The 27,314-nt window shown below is 47.6% G+C and overlaps 1 protein-coding gene across 1 annotated transcript in view; it reads right to left on the bottom strand.

The window, feature by feature from the left end:
* The window catches only part of EML5 (EMAP like 5), a 1,456,757-nt gene that overhangs the window by 711,105 nt on the left and 718,338 nt on the right, over positions 1-27,314 (bottom strand). Inside the window, exons 11-12 of the mRNA XM_085626574.1 lie at positions 14,988-15,155; positions 14,605-14,711 (exon numbers count right to left, since the gene is read on the bottom strand). Coding sequence (XP_085482700.1) covers positions 14,605-14,711; positions 14,988-15,155 — 275 coding nt within the window. The remainder of the gene's footprint in view (positions 1-14,604; positions 14,712-14,987; positions 15,156-27,314) is intronic.

Below are 27,314 nucleotides of genomic sequence, written 5' to 3'. Positions count from 1 at the left end.
CTATAAAATTTTGGCGAAAATCCTAGCTGAGCGGCTGGCGCCCCTGATTCCAACCCTGATCCATGCCGATCAAAATGGGTTTGTACCTGTACGTAATACCTCCTTAAACCTGAGGCGATTTTTTAGAGTAGCCAGATACTCGACCGATCGATGGCCCTACTCGGGATGTTTGATACTGGATCTCAAGAAGGCCTTTGATTACCTGGAATTGGAATATTTATTTGCTACAAAACCCTGCTATGGGCTCGGCAGGACTTTCACTCGCATAGTTAAACTACTACACAGGGAACTGACAACACAAATGCGTTTAGAGCTTTACATCTCTAGTCCGATAAAGGTAGGGTGAGTAACCCGGCAGGGATGCCCATTATCCCCATTACTATTTTCATTAGTTATAGAGCTGCTGACGGAAGCTATCTCACAGAAGGGTATGGACTGGGGCATTCGGCTGGGGGACGGGGTGCATACGATCTCAATATACACATACGGCCTGCTTATATATGTCAGGGAAATCAGGCGGGTGCCCCCCCCTCGCTGGTGCACACCTTAGGAGACTTTGCTGCCCTGTCAGGGCTAAAAGTGAACGCAGCGAAATCCTGCCTCTACCCTTTTGATCGTACATGTCCGTACCCAAAATATGAGCTCAGTGGAGTTCGTATTGAATGGCGACTTGAGCCCTTCCGTTATTTAGGAGTAGGAATTTATTGCCAACATACAGACCTCGTGGGGGGCAACCTGGTTAGGGCGGTAACATCCATCAGGTCCCAGATGTCTTTCTGGGGCACACTCCCACCGACAGTTATGGGCCGGATGGCGCTCATTCAAATGGTATTTTTGCCAAGACTTCTATATTACTTGACCAATTTGCCCCTATACATCTCCACCCTTCTTTCGTGCCCTGGAGAGCACCATTAGGGACTTCCTATGGGGGAATACTCGCTGCCGAGTAGCGATCAAAAAACTATACCTGCCCTCCAACCAGGGCGGCTTACCACTACCTAACAATTTCAATGGGAGGCTTGGTGGCTGGCGGGCTGCTACTTACCGACATGGTCACCATTGCCCCACCTTGGTCCCTCAATACCCATATCAATTTATTCCATCCCTGCATAAAGGGGAAGCCACCGACACCACTGCTGCTCGGCACAACGTATCGCTGCTACCGTAGGTGCTTGTATATTACCCAAAATGGGAGGCCATATGCACCCGCTCTGCCGTTACTGGGCACACCCACAAGACGCATAGTCACCACCATGGCGGAATCATGCCAATAAGGGTGGCGGGGATCAATTACTTGGGGGACCTGTACAGGGAGAGCATCTTAATGCCATATGCCACACTGATGGCTGAAGATATGTTGAATCTCAACAACATACAGGAGTTACCCTAGTACTTAGAAAAGGGACGGGTCTGTAAAACACGAAAACAAAGATTACCCTGCATATGGTAACTCGGCAAACCCAGTGGAAGAATTATGTGATATGCAGCACTATACGTAAAATGTAATCTTCAATATACATAAAAGAGGGAAATAACAAATAGAATTAAGGTTGCTGGGAAGTAATAATAATTAATACATTTAAAACCTAAGTATAAACCTTATATTCAAATATATTGTGCTTTATTAAAAAAAACATTTCACATATCCCAAAATATGTGACAAAGTGCAAATGCGTACATTGACAAAATCTTTGTTTTTGTGAAGATGGGTTGAACCCAGGACAATTTGTTACATCGCTCGATACTAGCGGCCCTGACTAGTCAGTGGGGTGACATGGCAACTGAACCTCTGACTGACCGAACAAACCAATACCTGCACATTATGGGGCAGGTCAGACATCTCACGAAGTGGTTTGCAGCCTACCTCTAACACCACACCGTGATGGCGTTACCGCCACTGAGACAGCGGTGGGAAGAGGACCTGCACCAATCATTTATGGACACGGAGTGGGATGCTGCACTGGAGAGCCCAACATACTTTCCTAGGAACATGTGTTTCAGGCTGATACAGTACTACATTAAGCAGAGAGAGTACCTTATGCTGGTCAAGATGAACAAATATTTTACCCGCATGGTTGCCGTCTTCCCACTCTACTGTCTTGTGTCTTGTGGACGTGGACATGCTGCACATGTTTTGGAGCTGCCCACACCTTCAAGGATATTGGAGAGCAATAGTGGAGGCCCTGACTCTATGCACGGAGCACACACTCCCTATCGAGTGGGAGACCTGTATCCTACATCTCTACCGCAGGAGTAAATACCACAGAGTGACTTCCCATTTTATCGACTTAGGAATGGTAGTAGCGAAACGGATGCTCAAGAAGAGGTGGAAATCCACTAAGCCCCTTCCGGTGCTGGCCTGATGGTGCTCACTGCAGGTATGGGCAAAAGTGTAAAGCGTAGCACTATACCGGAAAGATACATTGGGCCTCCGCAAGATTCCAATCGCGGGCAAACTGGGACACGATCATAAAAGACTTCCAGGGGGAGCGCGACACCACCACGGACACGCTAAACCTCAGTAATGACAGAGAGGGCGACTCAGAGGGAGCATGATGCCTCTGATGTAGACGCGAGTGGACATGCCTGAGAGACACTCCCTGTAAATATGTGAACACACGCTTCCAAATCCCAGACTGCAGGAAATGAGCAGGCTTATTGAGTTGGGGATCGGGGGGTTGCTCCAGTTATTTTACACCACCACCGGTTTAATTTTTCTTTGCCCCACACATTATTGCCCGCCTCCCAAGTTAGTAGACTAATGCACAGACGCTAGGCCAGGTACCTTGATCGGACATTATCTGAGATCATATCTCCGCACAGAGCAGCAAAGATGAACATGGGAGCCTCACATAACCCTACAAAGTTCTCATAAATAATATGTTCATGAAGCCACCACACTCAGATCGGTATTACATAACTGTGTATATTGTAACACACACCCAATAGAGGCAATGTAATAGCATGTAATAAACACTGTAAATGTCTACCTTTAAAAAAAATGATGCCAAAGTTATAAGCAAGTGAAAAAATGCTTTTCTTATGGAAACTAGCTGCCAACTATAACTACCTAACTACCAACTGACAACCGCCAATAGGTAATATATATGTGTATATGCAGGAACATTATAGTTAGGTCCAGATTTTACATACACAAACCATCGAAATTCAGCAGTAATAGCTAGAGTTATCCCAAGTAACTATAACTCATGCCTTAAGGTAACTAACTTGAGCCCTCGCCATTCACTGCTAAGTACCCCACTTATTATATCACTCATGACATCTTCTATGACATCATTGATATCAGTGCAACATTTGTCGTAAAATCTTGCTAAGGAAAACTGTGCATTGTTTGGGTGCAAGTTCTAGTTACCTTAGGGCACAAGTTATAGTTACTTGAGATTACCTATACCTACAGAATTCCTATGGTTTTGTGTGTGTAAAATCTGAACCTAACTATAACGTCCCTGCAATCGTTGGCTTTTTCAGAAAATATTTAGATACACACACACATATATATTGCCTACTGGCGGCCCTGGTAGGTATAGTTAGGACCCAGTTTGTATAGGAAAAGTTGTTTTTTTTGTCTTGCATATGACTTTGGTGCCGTTTGACGAATCATCAAGAAATGTTCCCAAAAAAGTGGCACGGTATGTGTAGTTCTGCGTGGAAAGTTTCGGAGTGATTCGTCATGGGGGAACAAGAAAAAGGGAGGTCAAAAAATTTACTTTTCCTATTTCCCATAGGTATTTTGAACACGAGTACAGCCCATACTACTGGATGGAATCACACAAAATTTGGCAGAGAGGTAATTTGTGTAAATCCATTTAGTACTTATGGAGTTATTAAAGGAAAACCAAAATTGTATGTCTGGTGACTCAGAAACTCCTCGGAACCCCACCTGGTGGATCCATGAAGGCCTGTGACACCAGAAATGCCACGATTGGCTGACCACAACCTGACTGGGAGGTTGCGGCTGCCATTTAAAGTATTGGGGAATGGTCCCGGGGTATTAAAATGAAACTTCAAAATGTTTAAAGGGGTCAGGGTAGGGGCACCCTGACCCCATGGGTGTGTTAGAGGGGTGTCAGAAGGACTTATGTTGGGTACGAAATTGAGTTAGATCAGTTTTTTTCCCCACATTGGGAATCCACAGATCCCCAAGTCTCAGAGCGGTCCCCTGTGTAAATCATTGATGGATTTGCGAACCTTGACATACTCTGAAGAAAAAAAAAACTTTTAGACCCACTCAGACACCTACACAGGTAATCTCACACCTTTTTTTACAGAACTGTACAGGCAGTCTGCACCCACTCACAGACCCATGCATTCTATTCAAACATCCCCACAGGCACTTACAGACCTACTCACATATCCATGTAGGCACTCACAGGCCCACTCACAGGCCTATGCAGGCATTGACACACCCACTCGCAGACCCACTCACATACCCATGTAGGTACCCACTCACAGACACTCACACAGTCACTCTCAGACCCACACACTTACATACCAACTTACAGACCCACTCAGACACTCTCACAACCACTCACAGATCCACTCAAGCACTCACATACCCCCTCATGGATAATAAATGTAGATACTTCTACACCTACTCACAGACCCACAGACACTCACACACCCACTCATAGACCCACACAGACACTTGCACTCCAACTCACAGACCCACTGAGAAGCTCACACATCCAGAGACAGATCCAAATAGGAACTCACAAACCAGCTACATACTCAGGCACTCACACCTGCTTTAAGACACACACACACACAGACCTCTTAGACCCCACACAGAAACTCACAGACACTCACAGACCCACTCAGACACACAAACACCAACTCACAAACCCCCCCACACACACTCATACACTTACTGACCCACTCAGATACTCACACACCCACTCAGACACCCACATACACACACATATACTCAGACACTCTCACACCCACTCACAGACCCACACACTCACACACCCACTCACAGTCCCACACAGACACTCACACACCCACTCAGAAACTCACACATCCAGTGACAGATCCAAACAGTAACTCACACACCCATCCATAGACCCAGCCACATACTCACAGACCCACACACCCACTCTCAGACCCACACACAAACTCACAGACACACACACACACACTCACAGACCTACTCAGACACACACACCAACTCACACACCCACACAGATACTCATACACTCACTCACATATCCCCTCAGACACTCACACACCCACTCAGACACTCATGTACTGACTCAGAGACCCACACAAACTCACACTGACATGCCAACTAACAGACCCACTCAGACACTCATACACCCACTCACAGATCTATTTAGACACTCACACATCCACTCACATACCCATGTAGGCACTCACACACCCACTCACAGACTCACACAGGCACTCACAAACCCAATCGCCGACCCACACAGGCACTCATTCACACACTCAGACCCACAGAAACACACAGCCACTCAAAGACCCACACAGATACTCACACACCATCTCACAGACCAACAGACACTCACACACCCACTCACGCACCCACTGAGACACACACACACACACTTACAGGCCCACTCAGACATGCACATACCCAGTGACGGACCAACACAGGAACTCATATACCCACTCAGATCCACTCAAATCCTCACACACCCACTTATAGACCCACACAGACACACACACACCCACTCAGATTCACACAGGCACTCACATACACAGGCGCTCGCACACCCATACAGACACTCAGAAACCCACTCGCAGATCCAGTCAGACACTCCGACCCACCCACACTCACTCACCCAACCACACGCTCAAAGACCCACACACCCACCCGGAAATCCACACAGCCACTCGTATACTAACACAGGCACTCACACACCCACTCATAGAAGCATACAGGCAGTCACAGACCAACTGAGAGAGCCATGCAGGCACTCCTACATCCACTCACAGAACCACGCTGGTACTCAGAGACCCACTCATAGATCAGTGCAGGTACTCACACACCCAGTTACAAGCCTATGCAGGTATTCGTTAACAAATGTACAAGCCCATGCATCCACTTACACACCCACTTATAGATTTTTACAGACACTTGCACACACACATATGCAGGCACTCACAGACCCACTCACAGACCTATATGGGCAGTCACACACCCACTTACAGATCCACACTGACTCTCATAGACCCACTCTCAAACCCACACACTCATTCACAGATCCACAGACACATACAGACCCACACAGGCACACACACTCAGACATCCACACAAATGTGCTGCTTTGTATTGAATATAGCTTTTGCTTTGTGGATCCACAATGGATCTGTGGAGTCGAGTAAACATTTCAAAAGAAGGATTTAAAAAGAAAATGAACCAGTGATTGGGAAAAAGGTTGGCTCTAAAAAGAGCCTTTGGGTTTATGATGTGTAGATGATAACTACACATAAACCATGATGCAGCCCTTCAAGTTGTTGAAGAACACCCTGTTGCATTTCTCTGTGAAATGAACGTCATCAATTGTTGTGGTATATGGAGCCCATGTTGTGGTCTCTGAGGAATGCAGAAACAGTTTTATTGTCATGTTTCCTGGATGTGTCTATCTGTGGACAGAATTTGATTGCCCACTTCCAATTCTGCCTTTGGCAAATGTTGGAGAACACCAAGGCAGTATCAGGGAAAAGTACCATTATTTGACCAAAGATAGCCTTCATTAGGATTTCCAGTCCAACCCCAGTAAGTGTGCCTAGGTCAATCCACAATGCTTTCTACCAAAGTTGACAATTATGCCACTTTAATCCGCTCAGGCCAAACCAAGCACTGTCTACATTAGGTAAACCCAATTCCCTGTCAATGCGACTCTTTCTACCACTCTCTCTGCCAAGAGACAAAACTAAGGCCCCAATCCACACTCTAACCATTTTGGAGGAAAGTGGAGTAGCACACATGAGAAGGCTGTAGCTGAATGATCTAGTTTTGAAAATGAAAGGCAGTTAAAATGGAGGACAGCAGCTAAATTAAAAAAAAACATATTTGAATGTATGCTGTTAATATGCAGGTAGCTAAAAGTAGATAGTTAGTTTGAGAAAAAAGTAATTACTTTGGTGATTCACTCTGGAAAAATAAAAGTTATGCTGTTTGGGATATGCTTATAATTCTAAACTGTCAACAACGCCTGCTACAGTTCAATTTAAAGGTAGTAAGATGCTCACAGTAAGGGTTACAAACCTTTGACCTAGTGCTAGCAGTCCGTGTTCTAAACATGGTTACCATGGAAACTGAGCCAAAAGTGTTGGGAGTAAGGGAACAAAAAAAGAGTAGAATGTAAATCTGAAAAGCAGAGTGGCATAGAAATATTGCTCATTAGGGAGTGTTTGGGTTGTAATTTAGTATTTTCTACACGGTAAAGTATAAATGCAATGCTTTAACATCAGATTGTTAAGTGGGTTTACGAGCTCCTGTGCCGAGATTTATAAATCTGCTGAGATTTTACACTTAGACACTCACATAGCCACTCATACACCTATACAGTCACCCACACACCCAGGCACACAGACACTCACAGACCCACACAGACACTTCCACACCCACTCTCAGACTCACTCAAACTCACATACCCACTCAGACTCGGACACTCACTTGCTCACTCACAGACCCACTCTGACTTTATAGCTAGGCTCAGATTGTAAATGCACAAAACCATAGAAATTCATTACGTGAGCTAACTATAACTTCCTCCCTCGCAATGCACTGCTTATGACTTCACATCATAAATCACTCCTGACTTGCCAGTGACATCATTGATGACATCACTAATGACATCTCAAATGGCATCACTGATGACATGATCCACAGAACCACTCGCACATCCATAGAGCCACTCACAAATCCACTCATTCACCCACATACCTACTCACACAGCCACTCACTCACCCATACAATCACTCAGCCAATCATTTATACAGCTACTCACACACTCACTTATTCACCCATACAGCGAATCACACACACACTCACTCACCCATGCAGTCTCTCAACAGACCCACTCACACACCCACACAACTTACATACCCATAAACACATCAATACCATCACTCGTATGTCTACTCACCCCTATGTCCACTCAAACAGACACTCACTGTCCAATACAGCCATTCACATACCCACTCAGTCAACCAAACACCCACTCAAACAGCCACTCACTCACCTATACAGCCACTTACAATCCCAGTCACTCCGCCACACAGCCACTCACACACCCATGCAGTTATTCACACATCAATCCACTCACCAATACAGCCACTCACCCATACATCTACTCACATACCCACTTATTCACCCACACAGCCACTCACACATCCATACAGCCACTGACACACAGAAACAAATAGTCACACAACCACTCACATATGTTAGAAATAGAATCACTCATTAGTAGTACACAAAGTACGCTAATTTAACTTTTGCAGTACCTTAGTATATATGTTTAAAACTCAAACATTTATAAAACACTCACAATCACTGGATGATGTAATGAGTGATGTCATCAGTGATATATTTTGAGATGTCATGAGTGATGTCATCACTGATGTCACTGACCATGTCATGAGTGATGTAATATGTGAGGTCATAAGCAGTGTATTGTGGGGGCGTAAGTTAGTTTGTTCAGATAACTGTAACTGCTGAATGTCTATGGTTTTGTGCATGTAAACCAGAGCCTAACTATAACATCCCTGTACATTTTTTTTAATGAGAATATATATTTTCACAGAAAAAAACAAGGTTACAGGGACATTATAATTAGCCTCTGGTTCACTCGTACAAAACCAGTGAAATTAGCTAACTATAACTCGCACCCCCACAATGCACATATTACAGGAGGCGCATTTGCAGAGAAGTGGAGAAAGGGGCGTGGTTTCCGAAGACCTCTTAGCAATCCTGCTGTGTGGTACTTACTGGAGGTAACAGAAGGGGTAGTTGGCCCTGAAGGATTTCATTGAGGGCCATCTACCCCTCCTGTTAACTCCAGTAAGTCCCACACAATAGGATTGCTGAGAGGTGGTCAGAAGCCACACACCCTTTCTCCACTACTCTGCAAGCGTGCCTCCTGGCGCACTACAGGTTGGGGGAAGAAGTCCATTTAAGTACTGAGGATCTCAGGAGTAAAGTGGAATTCATTCCCCAACCAGAAGTGCACCATGAGGTGCGTTTGCAGAGTGGTGCAGAAAGGGGGCATGGTCTCCAAGTCCTCTCAGCAATGCCGCTGTCTGGGACTCACTGGAGGTACCAGAAGGGGTTCCTGGACCCCATGGACCCTCAGCATCCAAGGGGACATCATACCCCAACCGCCACGGTGTCAGGAGGGGCGGTTGCAGAGTAGTGGAGAAAGGGGGTGGGTTGCGGTCGTATTTTATTTAGTTTTTTATGTGAGGAGGTTCACGTGATCTCCCTTCCTTGGGCCAATTTGATCCCTGGGGACCCCATCCCCCAGGGCCAGCCCTTTTTGGTTTTTTTAATGGCGAGGGAGGCCACCCGGCCCCCTCCCCAGGCCATATTCGGCCCGGGAACCCCTCCCCCGGGGCCAGACCCCTTTTTTAAATGTTAGTTTTTAAAAAAGGGAGGGGGGGCTGTGTGGCCACCCTCCTGGGCTGATTTTGGCCCAAGGTACCTCATCCTCCAGTGCCGGGCCTGTAGTGTGGGTGCCCTGGTCCCACCCAGCGCACCCACTTTCTAATGGTTGATGACCGTGGGGGGAGCCTGAAGACCTAGGAGGTCCCTTCCAGCTCCTCACCTCCTGCAGGAGCCGGCATTGCTTTTATAAATAGCAAGCTGCTAACATGCAGATCCCTGTGTGTAAAGCAATTCTGCTCCACTTCTAGTAAGCAAGACCATTTTCTGTGTTTGCTATGGTGCTACCGCCAAGCCATAGCAAACGGCAATGTCCTGGGAGTGTGCACCCCGGGACATTGCATGAGCGGGCCCTGGTGGATGGCCGCCCCCAGGGCCATCTATGGCTCCATGAGGGAGCCACAAGGCCCCCCTCCTTTGTTAGAGGTTGCCCTGGGGAGGTGGCATCCTCAGAGCTGGGGGGTCCATGTGGCCACCACCTAATAACAGTTAAAGACCTGGGGAGGTGGAGGCCCCCAGTGCTGCGGGGGGTCAGCACGCCCCACATTTTTTTCATTGAAAATCCTCAGTGTGGTGGCTGAGATTGGGTCCAAGAGGCCTCCCCATTTATTTATTTATAAACAAGCACCGAGAGGAGTTTGTTCCTGGGGCGCGTGGGTGCCATGCAGGCACCCCCCGCATAATACAATAGAAAAACCCCAGGGAGGCAGTGGTCCCTGGGGTTACATTAAACCCTAGAAGGGGGGGCCCCATGCACCCCCTCCTTTATTTAAAACATGCCCCCGGGACTTGGCCCACCCAGGGGCTTTTTTTTTTTTTATTAAAAGACGCAGGTGAGCCCATAAATCCGTGGCAAAATTAAAAAATGCAATGCTTTTAAACCTCAGCAAGGTCCCCCCCCCCGCCCCTAACTGGGAGGTCAGGTTATTCCTACCCTGCCCCCTTTTCGTTATTTTTTACTTTTTTTTGTGGAACTCGGCTTCAAGCAGAGTCCCAAGATGCCTGCCAACACTTCCTGGTTGAAGTGTTGAAAGCCAATCAAATTTTAGTAGGATCCGCGAGTCCACAGCAAGGACTCACGTCCCAGATATCTGTAGTTTTTAAAGTTAAATATCTCAAAAACTACTGAATGGACTTACAACAAATCACAAAAAGCACGCTTTCTGGACCAACGTCTAGCTTTCTTCCAAATGTGATGTCATTCCCTTCAGCAGTTCGGGCTGTAGTCATGTTTGAAAACTGAAAAATCCCCATTGATATAACATGGGGAAAACGCGTTTTAGTTTTTGGACCCCCCTTTTTTCTCTGCCCCCACTTGACGGATCTCGCTGAAACACAGCAGCTGAACCAAAAAGGGGAAGTTTTGTGAAAATTGTGTCAAAATTCGTCAAGCAGCGCCAAAGTTATTGGCAAAAAAACAAAAAACTTTTCCTATGGAAACTTTGGTCCCAACTATAACTACCTACTGGCAACCGCCAGTAGGTAATATATATATATATATATATATATATATCTTATCTACTGGCTGTCGCCAGTAGGTAGTCATAGTTGGGAATATATCAATATTCCCTGTTTCCGCCAGCAATGCTTCCACTCTCACTCGTAATGGGTGCAGCGGCTTAAGGAGACGGATCCTCAAATGATGGGTGTACTATTTTGTTGCGCCCACCACCATTAACAACTGACAGTTGGTGGTGGTGGACACAACAAAATAAAATATATAACAAGATGCTTGGTGTGCAGGGCATTCTTCCTTTGGTAAAAGTACACGCATATATCTATATATACACACATATCTATACACACATATATATACACACATATATATATATATATATACACACTTATATATATATATATATATACATATACACACACACTCACCATTTCAGGCTTGGAGTGCTGCATAATTTATGCAAAAAGCAGCAAGAAACTCTAGGTAGTTCCCAAGTTTAGGTGAAGAACAGCTCCAATACAGAGCACCCTATAGTACCAACGACACTGTCTTCTCACTTCAAATGTCTGTTTTGTAGATTTCTTGCTATTTTTACAGCAAAGTCTTTAGGAATAGAATTAGCTAGTGCCATCCATGTCAAAGGGACTTGATAGGGTCGAAGGGAAGCATGATAAACTGAAAATGTTCCTGGCCTACCTGGAACAAGAAGTAACTTTTGAGGGACTGCTGGACAGATATAGGAAAATGTGTCATGCAGGTCCAAAGACATCATCCAATCAATCAGGTCCAGGGCAGAGAGGACATGGGCTAGGAAGACATTCATAGTTCAAAGGTCTAAAACTGGCCAAAGGCCCCCAATCCTTCTTAGAGACCAGGAAATAGCAAGAGTAGCAATCCTGTCCTATTTCCGAGTAAGGAATGCCATTAATAGCTCCTCTGGAAAGTAAAACTCACACCTCACACAAGAGAATGAACAGATGTTCCTCTGAGATTTGCTCTGATGTGGGGGGAATATTTACTGGAGCAGAATGAAATGGTAGGGCATAGCCATCTGAATGATTTGAAGAACCCATCTGTCAGACATGATGAATCGCCGCCCCTGGAAAAAGTACTGGATCCTGACTCTGACAAGGCCAGTAACAGGGCCAAGGGGGTTAGGCAGTGCTGAGGATGGATCCACTACCAGTAACCATTGGGACCAGAAGGCCAGCCCGAGGGAGCCAGAAGAATGCCAGATATCTGCTGCTTTGCCTCCCTAATGTGTCAATTACCTGCAGTCTGTGATGGCCCAGGAAAATAGGGGCACACTAGCATCAATTGTGGAACTCGCTCTGTATGCATAGTGCTGGAGAAATACGGAGTCCTGCTTTACATTCTTGTGTTTGGACTTCCATTTTCCAGGGACTTCGCTGCAAAGTTGACCTCTTGTGGGAATGGCCTCAGGAGTGGGAGTGAGTCCACTCCCTTGACTTGAAGCAGGAGTTGGACCTATGTGAGGCCCACAACTTCTTGTGATTGACAAAGTACAGCTTTGTCTCTTGGTCTTAAATTGCCTTCAGGTGCATGAGGGCACCCTTGTCTCACGACTTCAAGTTGTGCCTCAAGTCCAAGCAAATGAGACACTTTTGTGCGGGTCTGTGACTGACATCTATTTTCTACAGTCGTGTCATGGCTTGAAACCAGTCATCTTAGGAAGTAACATCATTCCCCATTACACTGTTTTTCCTGGATCATCGGAAGGCTGATGAAATTGGGAGCAGAGCTATGGATCCACAATTTAATAAGCTGAAAGAAAGGAGCTGATGTTAGCAAGTAGGGATGGCACTTGTATGTGGTTCCCTCACTTTTGGGATGGTACGGAGTCAATACAGATCTGCACAGCACCACCAAGAGGCACGCAGGAGCAATGCCAGAGAAAAGATTTCTGGATCCAGTCTGGCACATGGGGGAGTATTCCAAGGTGAGGAATCTCTGTTTTGAAGTATCCATCAGAAACACTTCTGTAGAATGCAAAAAGGCTTGCACCAGCTCTCATTGTCGCTATGCTTAAAGTAACCCATTACTCATCAGTTTAGAGCAAATACAGTGCTGGCTGCGAAGTTGCTTCAACTGTCACTGGTCAAGTATATGCTTGCTTTTGGTCCCAAAATGGGACTTCAATACTGGGTCAGTGCTGGTAAACTCAAGCCTTTCTTTACACCCTCAAGATGGTAAGACGTGTGCCCTGGCTACATGGGGCTCCCCTACATAATTAAAAAGAAGGTAAGGGACAGAGGAATGAATGTGGGTTTTGCAGTGCCCAAAAAAAACCAAGAAAAAAAAAACCACCAGCATAAATAAATGAGACAGCTGCACAAGTGGGGGCGGAGAAGCCCACCACAGCTTTGTGTCAGGGTTGCAGCCCGCCCTGATGACAGCACAACCCACCACCTTCTACTCTTCCCCCATTGGTGCTCTTCCCTAAGTAAAATAAGAGTTCCAATGAAAGCTGCACAGAAAGAATAAAGGTTTGGGAGGGGTGGGGAAGAAAGATTAAGTGGGATGTCAATGTAACATTTATGGCAATTCCACAATTTATACACATAGGAGATCCACATAAGTTGACACTTTGTGTGATGCGAGGTATAGAGCACACGTTGTTGAATTAGTTTTCTTCTAAACTGCTAGGTAGTAATTATCTTCTCATGTTCCCTGTGGGTCTGGAAAAAAGAGCTTTGCTGGTCCAATAAGCAGAGAGACAAACATAAGGTGAGGAAGACACATTATTGGGGTTTGGTGGAAAACCACAACTTCTCTCACAGAGACATGTGCTAAAATCAGATTTTGTTGTGAGAGTCATTAAAGCTGGGATCTCTTTCCACTGGCATGGTTTAGGCCAAGCCACAAACAGGATATTATCATTATTATTATTTGGTTAGTGCTGCTCCATTCATGACTGCCGGGGCACACACTTCACTGATGTTTCCTGTAATTGTGAATGTTTTACTTCTATAACCTTTACATATTTGGTTGTCATCGAACATAAATGTGTAGTTCCGTATTTGTAATTGGGCTCTCTTGTTCAAACTTGATGCCATGTCCGAACTGGCAAGCACTGAACATTATGAACATGGCGTGGAGAAGATTGATTTGGCCTATGGGCACATACACATCCTGAATAGAATATTGCCCAGTTACCTAGTAAAGATTGCAAAATATAACATTTCCTCTGGAATGTTGACTAAGTTTTCACTTCCAAAAGATGAAACCTAATTCTGAGTAGTGAAAGGAGCTCTAGATTAACTTTGAGTCTGTCTATTACAAAAACAAATCAGGGTTCATGTCATGAAACATGTTGACAATCATCATCCAAATATCCAGTCTACATAGTTTCTGCACACAACTCATGGGATCAGATTCAACAAAATAAATGTGGTATAATATAGTAGTCAGAATCTAGCCAATGGACTGAAACAAGTATGCAATGTAAAAACTAAAAAAAACTAAAAATTACCTGGCGTCGATATGTAATCTGTGTCTCTTGCTCGATTTCAGAGTCCAGCTCTGGAACATCAGACTGATCTGAATCGGACTCATCACTATTGGAGTCTGCCAAACTTTCTAAGAATAAGGAATGCATAAAAAAATCATGCAGGTAATATGTTGTTATAGTCATGGTTACTGGTAACATCTTAGATGCCATTATGTGATTGGTCACTTTAATCTTACGGAACAATATTCTACATTTAACAACAAAACATAGACTTATTTTTGTTTTATATTTACATAGTTTCCTGTTTCACCATTTACTTTCACATCTGCCAACTTTATGACAAAGTTTAGAAGGTGATTATATAAAGACAGCAGTTACCCCCAACTCTTTGAAGAGTGACTCACCTTGTGGTGCTATATGAAGAGCATCCTTCAGTTTTCTGTCAGGAATGAATTTCCACTGGAAGACAGAATGATCAGCTCCTCCAATGGAAATAATCCACTGATGATCATGCGACCACCGAACATTGGTCACATGGGCAGAATGGCCAAGATACTTTTTGAACTTTGCTCCTGAAAGAGAGGAAAACGTCATTGCATTTGGTGTAATACATTTTCACTTTCACTTTGAAGCGTTGCATTTGGTGTCAAATGTACTCACTTGAGAAAATGCAATACACTACATTACAGAAAGCTTCAGAAGGTTAATGTATAACTGCCGATCAGACAACCTCTAAACATTTTTCACCGGGTGAGAAAAGGCGGTAGACCTCAGTGGGGCAGGTCTTTGTTCTGGCCACTACTTATGAGGCACTTATACTCTCTCTCTACCCACCCAAAAAAACCAAGCATTGGCCTAGCCAATAGGTCTCACTTTTGGGACCTTGTAAGTAAGTATAAGACTTCACATTTACATTTACTTCGTATTTAGGATGCAGTAAATGTAAACGTGAAGTCTTACACTTCAGTTTTTATTTTTTACTTACAAGGTCCCAAAGGCGAGACCTATTGGCTATGCCAATGCTTGTTTTAATCTGTTACCACCTACTTTGCAGTGTTGGTATTTGATAAATGGTTTGATCTCAAACCATTGATACATACCTTTGCGACTTGCAATGAGGAGGGAATGCCCCTTTCATGTTCTTTCGCATTTTCTATTTAGAAAGAATTGCCAACCCATTTTGCGAGTCCGAAAGGCTTTATTGACTCAGAAAATGTGTTTAGTAAAAAATGCAATTTGGCAGTCACAGCTGTGTGATTTAGTGAAATGTAGGGTTTGTGGCAACAAAATAGCTTTGTACATCTGGCCCATAGTCCTAGACAAGAAAAGTATGATTGTGGAGGGCATCCAAGCACTATAAAAGGTCGAGTACCGGAGCTCCCCATTAATCAGGACAGAGTGCACAACAGAAGGATGGCTTCTCAAGCGACCTCAACTCTCTGAGTTGACTCGAATGAGCACGCCAAGCCTACCTCAGTGGAAGTGGTGTAGGTTGAGTCAAGGCACAATACAACACAATAGTTGATGTTGTCATAAAGATGTGAATGTAAAGCCAGAATGGTGAGTTTTGTAAATTGGCAAAAACTTTGAGAAGAAGCAACAAATGTAAATATACTTATAAGCCACAGGCTTTATACAATTCTTAGGCATTGCATATTACAATGGTAAAAAGCAAACCATACACAGTTAAATAGCAACGCAACAAAATGCAAAGATGAAATCAGTGCCATACCATTCTCTATCACTAGAAGAACTTTAACCATGACACCAGTTCATTCGTTGAATGTTTAACTAAGATTGACTTTGTTTGAACAATTATCATTATCAGAAGTATAGTTAATCTACAAAGTCAGTATACCCGTCGGTTATAGCGCCAAGATGCCCTCGGGCATACGTGCACTTTATAAGTCTGTAAATGTAAATCAAATCAATCAAATCCTTCTAAGCAGCGCATGCGCGCTGCGTAGGCGAGACCTAAAAAAGTTTCTAATTCTGCTAGTGATGCGCAGGGGTGGTCTTACACCCCGTAATGGACTTCCGCTGTGTAGAGGTTATAACCCTCAGCTGGAAACCCACTCTCTGCAGTGATTTCCAGCCTACTTTTTCATCCACTGTGTGGTATCAGCTCCTCACTAGGTGACTGTGTGAAGCAGCTGATATCGTGTGACACATGGTGGTGTTGGCAGGTCTGTAAATGTAACAGTGGTGCAAAGCAAACAAATTTACATATGTTTCCAACACCCAGCGTAAAGCAAAATGGTCTCATTTGGACACAATGACATGTCAGCATAGCATTCCACTGTAATATAACCAGACCCACATATTATATCTAGGGATCAGTGTTTGGGAAATAGTAAGGAATGACAGTCCTCATTACAGAACAAGCATTGGCCACGTCAAAATGTCCCGCCTCTGGGGGAGCTATTTTTGGCTCTGGCACTAGGGTGGGTAATGGATTGGGGGGATTTTCTGGATAAAGGGGTGGGGGTGCAATGGTTGGATAATGAAACAGTTACAAAAAAAAGCAATATGAAGCAGCTAGCACTGGCCGCTTCATAGCGGATTTTTTTTTACTACTGGGAGGGGGAAAAGAAACATGGAAAGGAGGGAGAGATGCTGTTAGGACACAGAAGAAACTGTGATGGCAAGAGGGAGAAGACCCTGGAGTCGAGCGGGTGGGGCTAAGGTAAACACTACCAGGGCCCTTCATGCCGGACCTGCCCAGTCTGGTAAATAGCGCTATAAAAATATCTATAAACAAAATCAATATACCGGTACATACAGGGCAGAAGAACAAGTTACTTACCTTCGGTAACGCTTTTTCTGGTGGATACAGTATCTGCCTGTGGATTCCTCACCTTATGAATATCCCCTCTGCGCTAGCATTCCGGAAATATTTTGTAGCTCTCTGCGCCAACGAGGTCGTCACAACATCATGGCTCCACACGCGACTCTGCATGTTGTCACAGGAGCCATAAGAAGACCACGTCTGTGTGATGACGTCAGTTCCACCCATTTTTTCCGTGCCACAGAGGGAAAACGGGCGGACCGACATAGAGACAATGTATACATAGTATACAGAATTCACACAAATTACCCCAGTGTATAAAGAAAGAAGAAAGCTTGCAATTCAAACAAGACAACAGTAAATAAACAGAGGTAACAAGTCTTGAGTACACATAATACGTCAAAAAACTAAAACCTCAGCTTTTATGGTATAAAAGGGTGGACAAAGGGAAGGAGGGTGGGTCTGTGAGCAATCCACAGGCAGATACTGTATTCACCAGAAAAAGCGTTACCGAAGGTAAGTAACTTGTTCTTCTGATGGAATAGAATCCCACAGCAGTACATCTCCCGGAGGTGGGTGTCCACCCTTCTATACCAAAAAGTCCTGCAAAACAGAACGCGCAAATTGGCCATCCCTCCTCACTTCGGAATCTAAGCAGTAATGCTTCGCGAAAGGCCCAAGTTGCAGCCTTACAGATGTCCAAAACAGGAACACCTCTAGTCAATGCAGAAGTAGATGATTTAGACCTGGTGGAATGAGCTGGAATGTCTACAGGAGGCTCCTTACCAGCCAGGGAGTAGCGTATCTTGATGCATAAGATGATCCATCGTGATAAAGTGCGCTTGTGCACCGCCTTGCCCTTCATACGACCAGCATATCCAACAAAGAGCTGGTCATCCTGACGGAAGTCCTTTGTTCTGTCCAAATAGAAGCTAATCGCCCTCTTTGGATCTAAACAATGAAGTCTCTCCTCCTTCTTGGAAGGGGGAGGATAGAAAGTCGGAAGGGTAATGGACTGACCTAGGTGGAAGGGAGTCACCACCTTAGGCAGAAAAGCAGCCCTGGTCCTAAGAACCATCCTTTCAGCATATATGGTCAGAAAAGGTGGCTTTGAACTCAAAGACTGGAATTCACTCACCCTCCTGGCCGAGGTGATGCTACCAGGAAGACCGTTTTAAAAGTTAAAGGTCTTAAAGGACAAATATGCATCGGTTCGAATGACGAACCCATTAAAAAAGTTAACACCAAATTCAAGTCCCACTGGGGCATAATAAAAGGAGTGGGAGGAAACATGTTTGTCAGCCCCTTTATAAATCTTAAGACTATAGGAGACTTAAATAAAGAAGGCTGACAAAGCCGACAAATACCCTTTTACAGTGGCCACAGCAAAACCCTGCTGTGCCAAATTAAGAGAAAAACAAAGAACATCAGATAGATGAGCTTTTAAGGGATCAATAGATTTCTCTCCGCACCACTTAACAAATTTAGACCACCTGTATGAATAGACAGACTTAGTGGAGTGTCGCATGGCCGATAATATAACGTCCACCACGTCAGGCGGGAGAGAAAAAGCATTCAAGTTGGCCCGTTCAATCTCCAGGCATGAAGGTGCAGGCTCTGGAGGTGGGGGTGTAGAACTTGCCCCTCCATCTGAGAGAGGAGGTCTGCCCTGAGAGGGAGACGGAGCGGAGGGCATGACGAGAGGTGAAGAAGGTCTGTGTACCACACCCTTCTTGGCCAATCCGGGGCGATCAATATAACTTGGGCCCGGTCTTGGCGAATCTTCCTCAGAACCCGAGGAATCAAGGGTATGGGAGGAAACGCGTAAAGGAGTTGTGAGCCCCAACTCAACTGAAACGCGTTCCCCCAACGCTCCCTGCCCCGGAAACAGGAGACTGCAGAATGACTGGCAGTGCGCGTTCTCGTGAGTGGCAAACAGGTCCACCCGAGGAGTCCCCCACGTCCAGAAGATGTGTCGGACTACCTCTGGTTGAAGCCTCCACTCGTGGTCGGCGGAGAACTGCCAACTGAGACTGTCCACACGCACGTTCAGCACCCCGGCCAGATGATTTGCCATCAAGCAAATCCGATGGACTTGAGCCCAGGACCAGAGTCGCAACGCCTCTCTGCAGAGACGGTACAACCCTACTCCTCCCTGCTTGTTGACATACCACATCGCAGCAGTGTTGTCCGTCAGGACTAGAACCGACTGACCGCGAAGGAAAGGAAGAAAGGCCTCGAGCGCCAAACGTATCGCCCGTAATTCCAAAAGGTTGATGTGAAACAACCTCTCTCCTGGAGACCAAAGACCCTTGATCTCCAGATCCCCCAGATGTGCTCCCCACCCTAGGGTAGAGGCATCCTTTATCACTGTTGCCACCGATGGAGGAAGATGGAAAGGCTTTCCTTGAGACAGATTGCTCTCCACGCTCCACCAAGACAGATCCTCTGGAGATCCTCACAGACTCGCTGAGATCTCCGTTGTGCTGATACCACTGCCTGCGGAGACACCACTGGAGAGCCCTCATGTGCCAGCGTGCATGGTTGACCAACAGGATGCAGGAAGCGAACAGACCGAGCAGGCGAAGAACCTTCAGAACTGGAACAACCGCTCCATTGTAAAACAAGAGAATCATTTCCTGTATGTCAAGAATCCTTTGAGGTGGAGGGAATGCTCGACACAGAGTGATATCCAGTACTGCCCCTATGAACAGGTTGTGCTGTGAGAGCACCAGGTGAGACTTGGGTACATTTATTGAAAAACCCAATTTGTACAACAGCTGGGTTGTTACCAGCAGATGACGACACATCTCTGGAGAGTGCCTTCAGAAGCCAGTTGTCCAGGTATGGGAAAAAAGGAATACCAAACCTTCTGAGATGGGGTGCCACCACTGCCATCACCTTGGTGAAGACTCGAGGTGCAGTAGTAAGACCAAACGGAAGGACCGCAAACTGGTAATGTTTCGACCCAACCGTAAAACGGAGATACTTCCTGTGTGACTTCAGGATTGGGATATGGAAATACGCATCCTGCAAGTCGATGGACACCATCCAGTCCTCTTGATGCATCGCCTGAGGAACCTGCGCTAGAGTGAGCATCTTGAACCTCTCCTGCTTGAGAAATAGATTCAAGATTCTGAGGTCCAGGAAAGGACGTAGCCTGCCATCTTTCTTGGGAATCAGGAAATACCGGGAGTAGCATTCCTGGCCCCTTTCCTGCTCTGGAACCACCTCTATTGCACCTTTTTGTAACAGGGTAAGAACCTCCTTCTGAAGGAGAAGCAAATGATGCTTCGTGCAAAACCCTTGGCAAGGAGGGTAAGGAGGAGGGAATTCCCTGAAGGGAAGGGCGTACCCATTTTCCACAAGATCTAGAACCCAAAGGTCCGAAATTATTAATTCCAGTCTTGTAGAAAATGGGTAAGCCGACCTCCCACAGGACCCACATGATCCAAGATGGTGGATCTAGGGCTGCTTTACTGCACTACCAGGAGGGGGAGGGGAGGTAGAGGAGGAGGAGGAAGAGGGATGTCGTCCAGCTCCACGAAGGCGACCTCTGCCTTTACCTCTGTAGGATTTATACAGAGGGTTTTGCTGCTGTTGTTGTTGCTGAGGTTGACAGGAACAAAAGGAAGATTTCCCAAAACCACGGTATCTTCTGTAACCATACCCTCTTTACAGACTGTAAACCCAGGGATTTTGCTGTGGCTTTACTGTCCTTAAATCTCTGCAACGCCAAGTCAGCTTTTTCCCCGAAGAGCTTAGAACCGTCAAAGGGAAGATCCAAAAGGGCAGCTTGCACATCAGGTGAAAATCCTTAAGATCTTAACCATGCATGCCTCCTAGTAGAAATAGACAAACCCATCACCCTGCCACCGAATCTGCAGTATCCAGACCAGACTGGATTATTTGGCAAGCAGCCACCTCAGAGTCCATCAAGACCTCACTTAAATTGCTCCGATCCTCTTCCGACAGATTAGGGAGAATCTGCTTGTCAGAGTCCATAAGGGCGTGGATATATCTGCCCAATAGACAAGTTGCATTTGTGGATTTCAATGCCATACTGGCAGACGAAAAATCTTTCTTTGCCGATTGCTCAAGCTTTTTTGAGTCTCTATCAGCCGGTGCTTGAGGAAAAGAACCTACCAACTGTTTTGAACAAAAAGCTTGAACTATCAAACTTTGAGGTGACGGGTGAGAAGAAAGAAAATTAGGGTCCCCTGGTGCCTGTCTATATCTTCTAGAAACAGATCTAGAAACTGCGGGAGCAGAAAGAGGATTACTCCAGACTTCTAATATCGGCTCCGTCAGGGCATCATTGAATGGTAAAAGAGGTTCCACCACAACAGAAGGAGAATGAAGCACCTCTGTTAAAAGATTAGGCTTATATTCAGGAGAAGCCTTCTGTAATGCAAAGTCCCCTTCTGAAGAGACATCCAAACCACCTGCTTCACACAAGTCTTCCAATAAGTCCTCAGACTCATAAATTTCACCTTCCTCTATGTCACCAGCCCGATATTGCTCCTCTTCAATCAGCCTTTGAGCTTCTCTTCTAGAACGCAACCTCGGCTGCGGCATCGGCGGCGCCATCCGCGGCGTCGACAGCTCCAACAACGGCATTGAAGGAGGCTCCGTGACAGGGACACGCGTCGAACGAACCCTGGAAGAGGGGACGCCAGACGGAGCCGGAGACTTCTCAAACAGCGTCGACACCCTCGGTGCCAGAAACTGCCATGACGGCGCCATCGGCATACAAGGCATAAAGGGGGCCAGAGGATAATGCTGAGGCACGCCCAAATTAAATGTCAATGGGCCCATGGGACCCGAAGGTGCTCCAGAGGGGCATGTGCCTCTGGTAAAAATACCATACATTGCATTCATGAAGTGCGACGGATCCGAACCCGACGCCGGGAACGAAGGATACTGCGCCGGTTCGACTTCCTTACGAGGAGTCTCCGGAGTTGGATCCGCTGGAGTCACAGGAGGAGCCACAGGAGCAGCAGGAGACTCTTCTTCCACTAGATTCGAATCCCCATCCGAAACCGGAGAATCAACCAGTGCCGGACACTGCACCGGAGTACCCAAATCAGGAGACCCGCCCGGCGAAGCCTGTGGAGACTAAGAGGGTGAAAGAGAAATAACATTCTTGGCACGACGTCGAGGAGCAGGAGAAGGCGACTTCGAAGCTCGAGACTTGGACGAACGACGTCGAGGCCCATGTCTCTTCTTCTTGTGCCTTCTCTTGGATCCAGACAAAGTAGACTACCTCGACTTCGATCTTTTACGACCTCTTTTCTCCTTTCTCACCTTGGACATGTAGAGCTTAGCCTCTCTTTCCTTCGGCGCCTTAGGGTTCATTTTTCTGCAGGATGAACAACCTTCGATGTCGTGATCACTAGAAAGGCACCATAGACAGTCATCATGCGGGTCAGTAATTGACATGTGACCTCCACATTCCTTGCAGGGCTTGAAACCCGACTTCCTAGGAACAGACATAGTCGAAAACATTAACAAGTAAAGTCTCAAAACAAAGTAGCAGTTGAAAGACAGGAGAGTCACAGAAAGTCCGTTAGCTTGTAGTGCGGAAAAAAAGGAACTGACATCACGCTGACGTGGTCTTCTTATGGCTCCTGTGACGTCATGCGGAGTCGCGTGCGGAGCCATGACGATGTGACTACCTCGTCAGCGCAGAGAGCTACGAAAAATTTCTGGAATGCTGGCGCAGAGGGGATATTCATAAGGTGAGGAATCCACAGGCAGATGTATCCATCAGAAGTGCGTGTTCTTGTGAACACGATACTCATACCAAGTTTGCAGAAGCTGCCAACTGAAAGCGAAGGTCAGGTGTTAAATAGTTTTTTCCAACGCTCGGAGACGGAAATTTGTTCTCTTTTTATTGTAACATAAGAAATGTTTCAATGTTCTTAGTTGTAAATTGGGATAGTTACCAAAATCCAGAAGGTACACATGATTGGTGGAAATGTTTGAGCCAGTCTCGTGTGCCGTCCTCTGCTGGTGTACTGAGGGCCAGTGAGATCTCGGTCTGTCCTTCTCCAAATAGATAGGAAGTGGAGAACGACAGAGAGATGGTAGGAGATGAAGGAAGCGAGCCAGAGCAGACGAGATGGGACACAGGGAAGAGGGGGGATGATCAGGGGCGGAAAGAAAGGCGCAAATTATAAAACAGTGAAAGTAACTAGAGACTAGCTTTTAACAGACCTTCTGAAGCTTATCACATGGATGCACTACACACTGTAGTGAGTGCACATCTGAGTATCCATTGCCATATGATGGTGTGCCCAGCAAAACAGGAAGGGCTTACTACGTACGTCAGAGCTGCCTTCAGACCAAAACAAATTCAGCTAGATGTCTTAAACCTGCCTATTGTGTGCATGATGGATGGCGCCGGGCAGTCCAAAGCACCAAAGATGCTGCTTCCCTGCCGCTCTTAATCAACGCAGGTGAAATCTCAGCTGTAGCAGGCCAAAAAGAATAATAATGAGGATTTAAAACGAGCGGGCGGGGAAAAGTCATCGGTAAGACCTCTGATTTATGGAGCGGAGTTTCTGTCTGTGCCCTGCGTCCTTGATTCCTTCCGCCTGTACTGTTTCTACATAGCTCCTAGAGACGAGCGAAGTGCGATTTTAAGTGCTGTAAATACAAGCAAAGGCCGGGCCCAAGAAAATGAAACCCTGAAGGGATGCTCGACCGATGTGGGGTGAGGGAATTAGACGAGCAGCTGTGGGTGCACTTTGAGTTGGGGATATGTATGTACTATTGCGTGCACAGAAGAGGGGAGGGAGCAATGACATGCTAAAGATAACGGTACAGGGCACGCACTTGTACTGGGAGGCAGTCTGCGCTCCAGCCGCAGCACTTCCTGTGTTGTACAGCTCCCGTTTTTCAAACAAGTTGAAATGAGAGCAGAGCTGTGAATGGAGACCGAAAGTGATTCAGGGCTGAGTGGGTGCCTGGGCCTCTTGCTGCATCACTCGATACACACGGAAAGGGAATGGTGGGGGGTACTACTGAAGCAGCGAGGCGGAGGGGGTTAAAGGACGGGGAAAATCCTCTCATTTTGAAGTCAGATATCAGACCACAATTTACAGCGGGGGCGCTAGAGGGCGCACGGCCAAGATGGCTGCAACTACGTGAGGCTCCCGTAACCTAGAGCCGTTATCCGGTAATTCTCCTGCCTGTGTCAAGTCCCGGTGCTGCTGCTGCCGCCCACTGCCGGCTGAGAGTCTCCGGCGGCCCTGAGGGAGAAAATTTGGGGGCGAAGTCAGCTCCTTATTGGAACTTTCACCACCAACGGCTCCCTCGGTAAGACGCGCGGAGCGCGCTGGACGTGGCGGCCGGCCGCGAGGCCTACTACAGACCGCGGCCTGCCACGAGGGGCCCAGGCCGCGCACATCGCGCGCTGCGGACACGGACGTCCACCGTCTAGCTGGTGTCCTGCGGGGACTTTGCTGCAACCCCGGTTGATGACGGGGCTCAGAGGAGCTGACATTTGAATGGGCAACGCCACCACATGCGGAGAACATTGTGACTGTGGGGCCTGCCGCTGCAGCGGTCCTTCCCGGAGCGCGACGGAGTGCATTGTGGATAGCAGCACTGGTGGCGGAGGGGAGGACATCCGGCGGCCAGCATATGAATAGGCGAGAGCCTCTGCTCCGATTGTGCTTCACTGGATGAGGATTCAGTGATCGCCTAGAGGACTGGCCAGGTGAGAAGCGGGAGATCGCCATCTGGAGTGAGGGGGACCGATGAGACTGCGAGGGTGCGACCTGGGGCACGAAGTGTGGCCCTGCGTGCAGTGCTGCGGGAGCGATCTGGCCAGCCATTCTTTGAGTGTACAGTGGGGGAGGCCGGCTGTCCGCACATTACTGATAGTGCGGTTGTGACCCAGATGTCGCGGTCTTAGTGGCTTGGAATCTGGCGCACGGACGCAGCCCTCGGACTGACTGGCGGTGGAGGCGCGGGGAGCTGCGAACATATCCACGTCTGAGGGACTGCCTTGAGTTTCAGCCCCCGGGGGTCGTCTGTCGGTGGATGAGGCCCCCCCATTCTCTTCCCACCCGGCGCCTGCAGGAAATGGTGGGGCAGCCGTGAACCTACCAGCGCAGGTCGGTGAGGACCGGCCCAAACCGTCGGGGAGTAGAGAAGCGATTCCGGACGCAGGCGACAGATTGCTGGAGCACGTTCTGCGTTTTCTGAGGTCTACCCGGACTGTGATATCGGCGCGGCCACACGGACGGTGGCGCGCCTGGTGTCGGCTCCTAACCGCTGGACGCTCACAGCTACGGTGGAACGTCATCGGACCCAGCCGGTGAGTGGCACAGTTGTTGGGGCCAGGGAGAGTCAGTCCATGGGTGAACCCTCCTCGTGAGGTGCACATTAAGAACTGGGTGCGACACTCTCGTTCAACGGAGGGGCCCACCTGGGTGGCGCCGACCCTACGGGGGCAGCGTTAGTGATTGGATGGACCCTGCGCCTCCTTTCCTTTCCTGAAACTGGAAGTGGCGGTGGGTATTTGGCCCCTTGCTGCCTGAACGCGGTGGTGTCCAGGGTCACAACTACCTGCAGCGCACCGCTGGTGTTTCCGAATGCCGTCAGCTCAACAACTGGCCATGGAGCGGCTGCGGACCAAGCAGAACGAGAGCCGGCTGAGGGTGGAGGGTCCTGACCCGGGATCAAGATGCTCTGCTGGAGATGCGAACCCGCCAGTGTCAACGCTGGAAGCCAAGATGGATGCCATGCTGGCGGCGGTGGACCGGCTGGGCAACACTTTGGAACAAACCAGAACCTCATTAGAATCCCGTATTGACAAAGTCACGGTGGATTTCACTTTACTTCATGCTGACCATCGTAAACTGGCGGACACTGTTGCTAGCCAGTGCCAGGCACTCCAAGAGGTCCAGCCGATAATGCGCAGCCACTCTGCAACTCTACAGGACTTGATAGATCGAGTTAACACTCTGGAGGATCGTGCTGAGGATGCGGAGGGCCGCTCTCGGCGCCAGAACATCCGCGTGGTGGGCCTATTGGAAGGCGAAGAGGGTCGACACCCGGAGCAGTTCGTCGAAGGGTGGTTGCGAGACATACTCCCCCCGGGGGTGCTCTCCCCGCAGTTCGTCGTGGAGCAGGCACACAGGGTGCCGGCGTGGAGGCCTGTGCCCGGAGCACGTCCACGTCCCTTCCTGTTCAGGCTCCTTAACTATCGTGACAGGGACGTGATACTCCGAGAAACGAGGAAAATGAGTGCCCTGGCGGTAGGGGGTGGCACGGTGATGCTGTTTCCGGACTATACGATGACGGTTCAGAAGAGGTGAAGCAATTATCTGGAGGTGAAGCGCCGGCTCCGTGACTTGCAGATCCCATACTCGCTGTTGTTCCCCTCGCGCCTCCGAGTGGTCACGAAGGAAGGGACATGCTTCTTCGACGCCCCGTCTGATGTTTGGGACTGGCTGGAGGAAACGGGGCAACACAATGGTCCAAGGCCCTCGGACTCGGGAGTCGGAGGGCGTGGGGGGAAACGAGTGAGACGACGGAGGCAAGGGGGAAGACGTGAAGGGGCAGGGCCGAGCCCACCCGCGGCCCCCAGCCCGGAGAAGATACGACTGGAATGCGAGGAAGCCCTTGAGGCGGTGGCCTCCCTGGGATCTGTGTGCAGTCAAGGAGACGTGACGGCCCGTGACCATAGCGATACTGAGACTGATGGATCTTCCTCTTCACATACCATGCTTTCAGATGACCGTATGATGCCAGTGGTGACGCCCCAAACAGCTGACACTATTGTGTGATCACTGGCTCGGAGGGACAGTGATGAGTATGGAAGATGTAGGGAGGTGGAGTGCGTATTGCCAGACGCCTCTGGGATGGGGGTTGTGGACTTTGCTGCCCCCCTTTTTCACTGTAGCGCGACTCTTTGTGCTGGTGCATG

This window comes from Triturus cristatus, chromosome 9, assembly GCF_964204655.1.
Source record: "Triturus cristatus chromosome 9, aTriCri1.1, whole genome shotgun sequence".
NCBI classification, from domain to species: domain Eukaryota; kingdom Metazoa; phylum Chordata; class Amphibia; order Caudata; family Salamandridae; genus Triturus; species Triturus cristatus.
The sequence above is the reverse complement of the archived record's forward strand: the minus strand, read 5'-3'. Positions and strand labels throughout refer to the sequence as shown.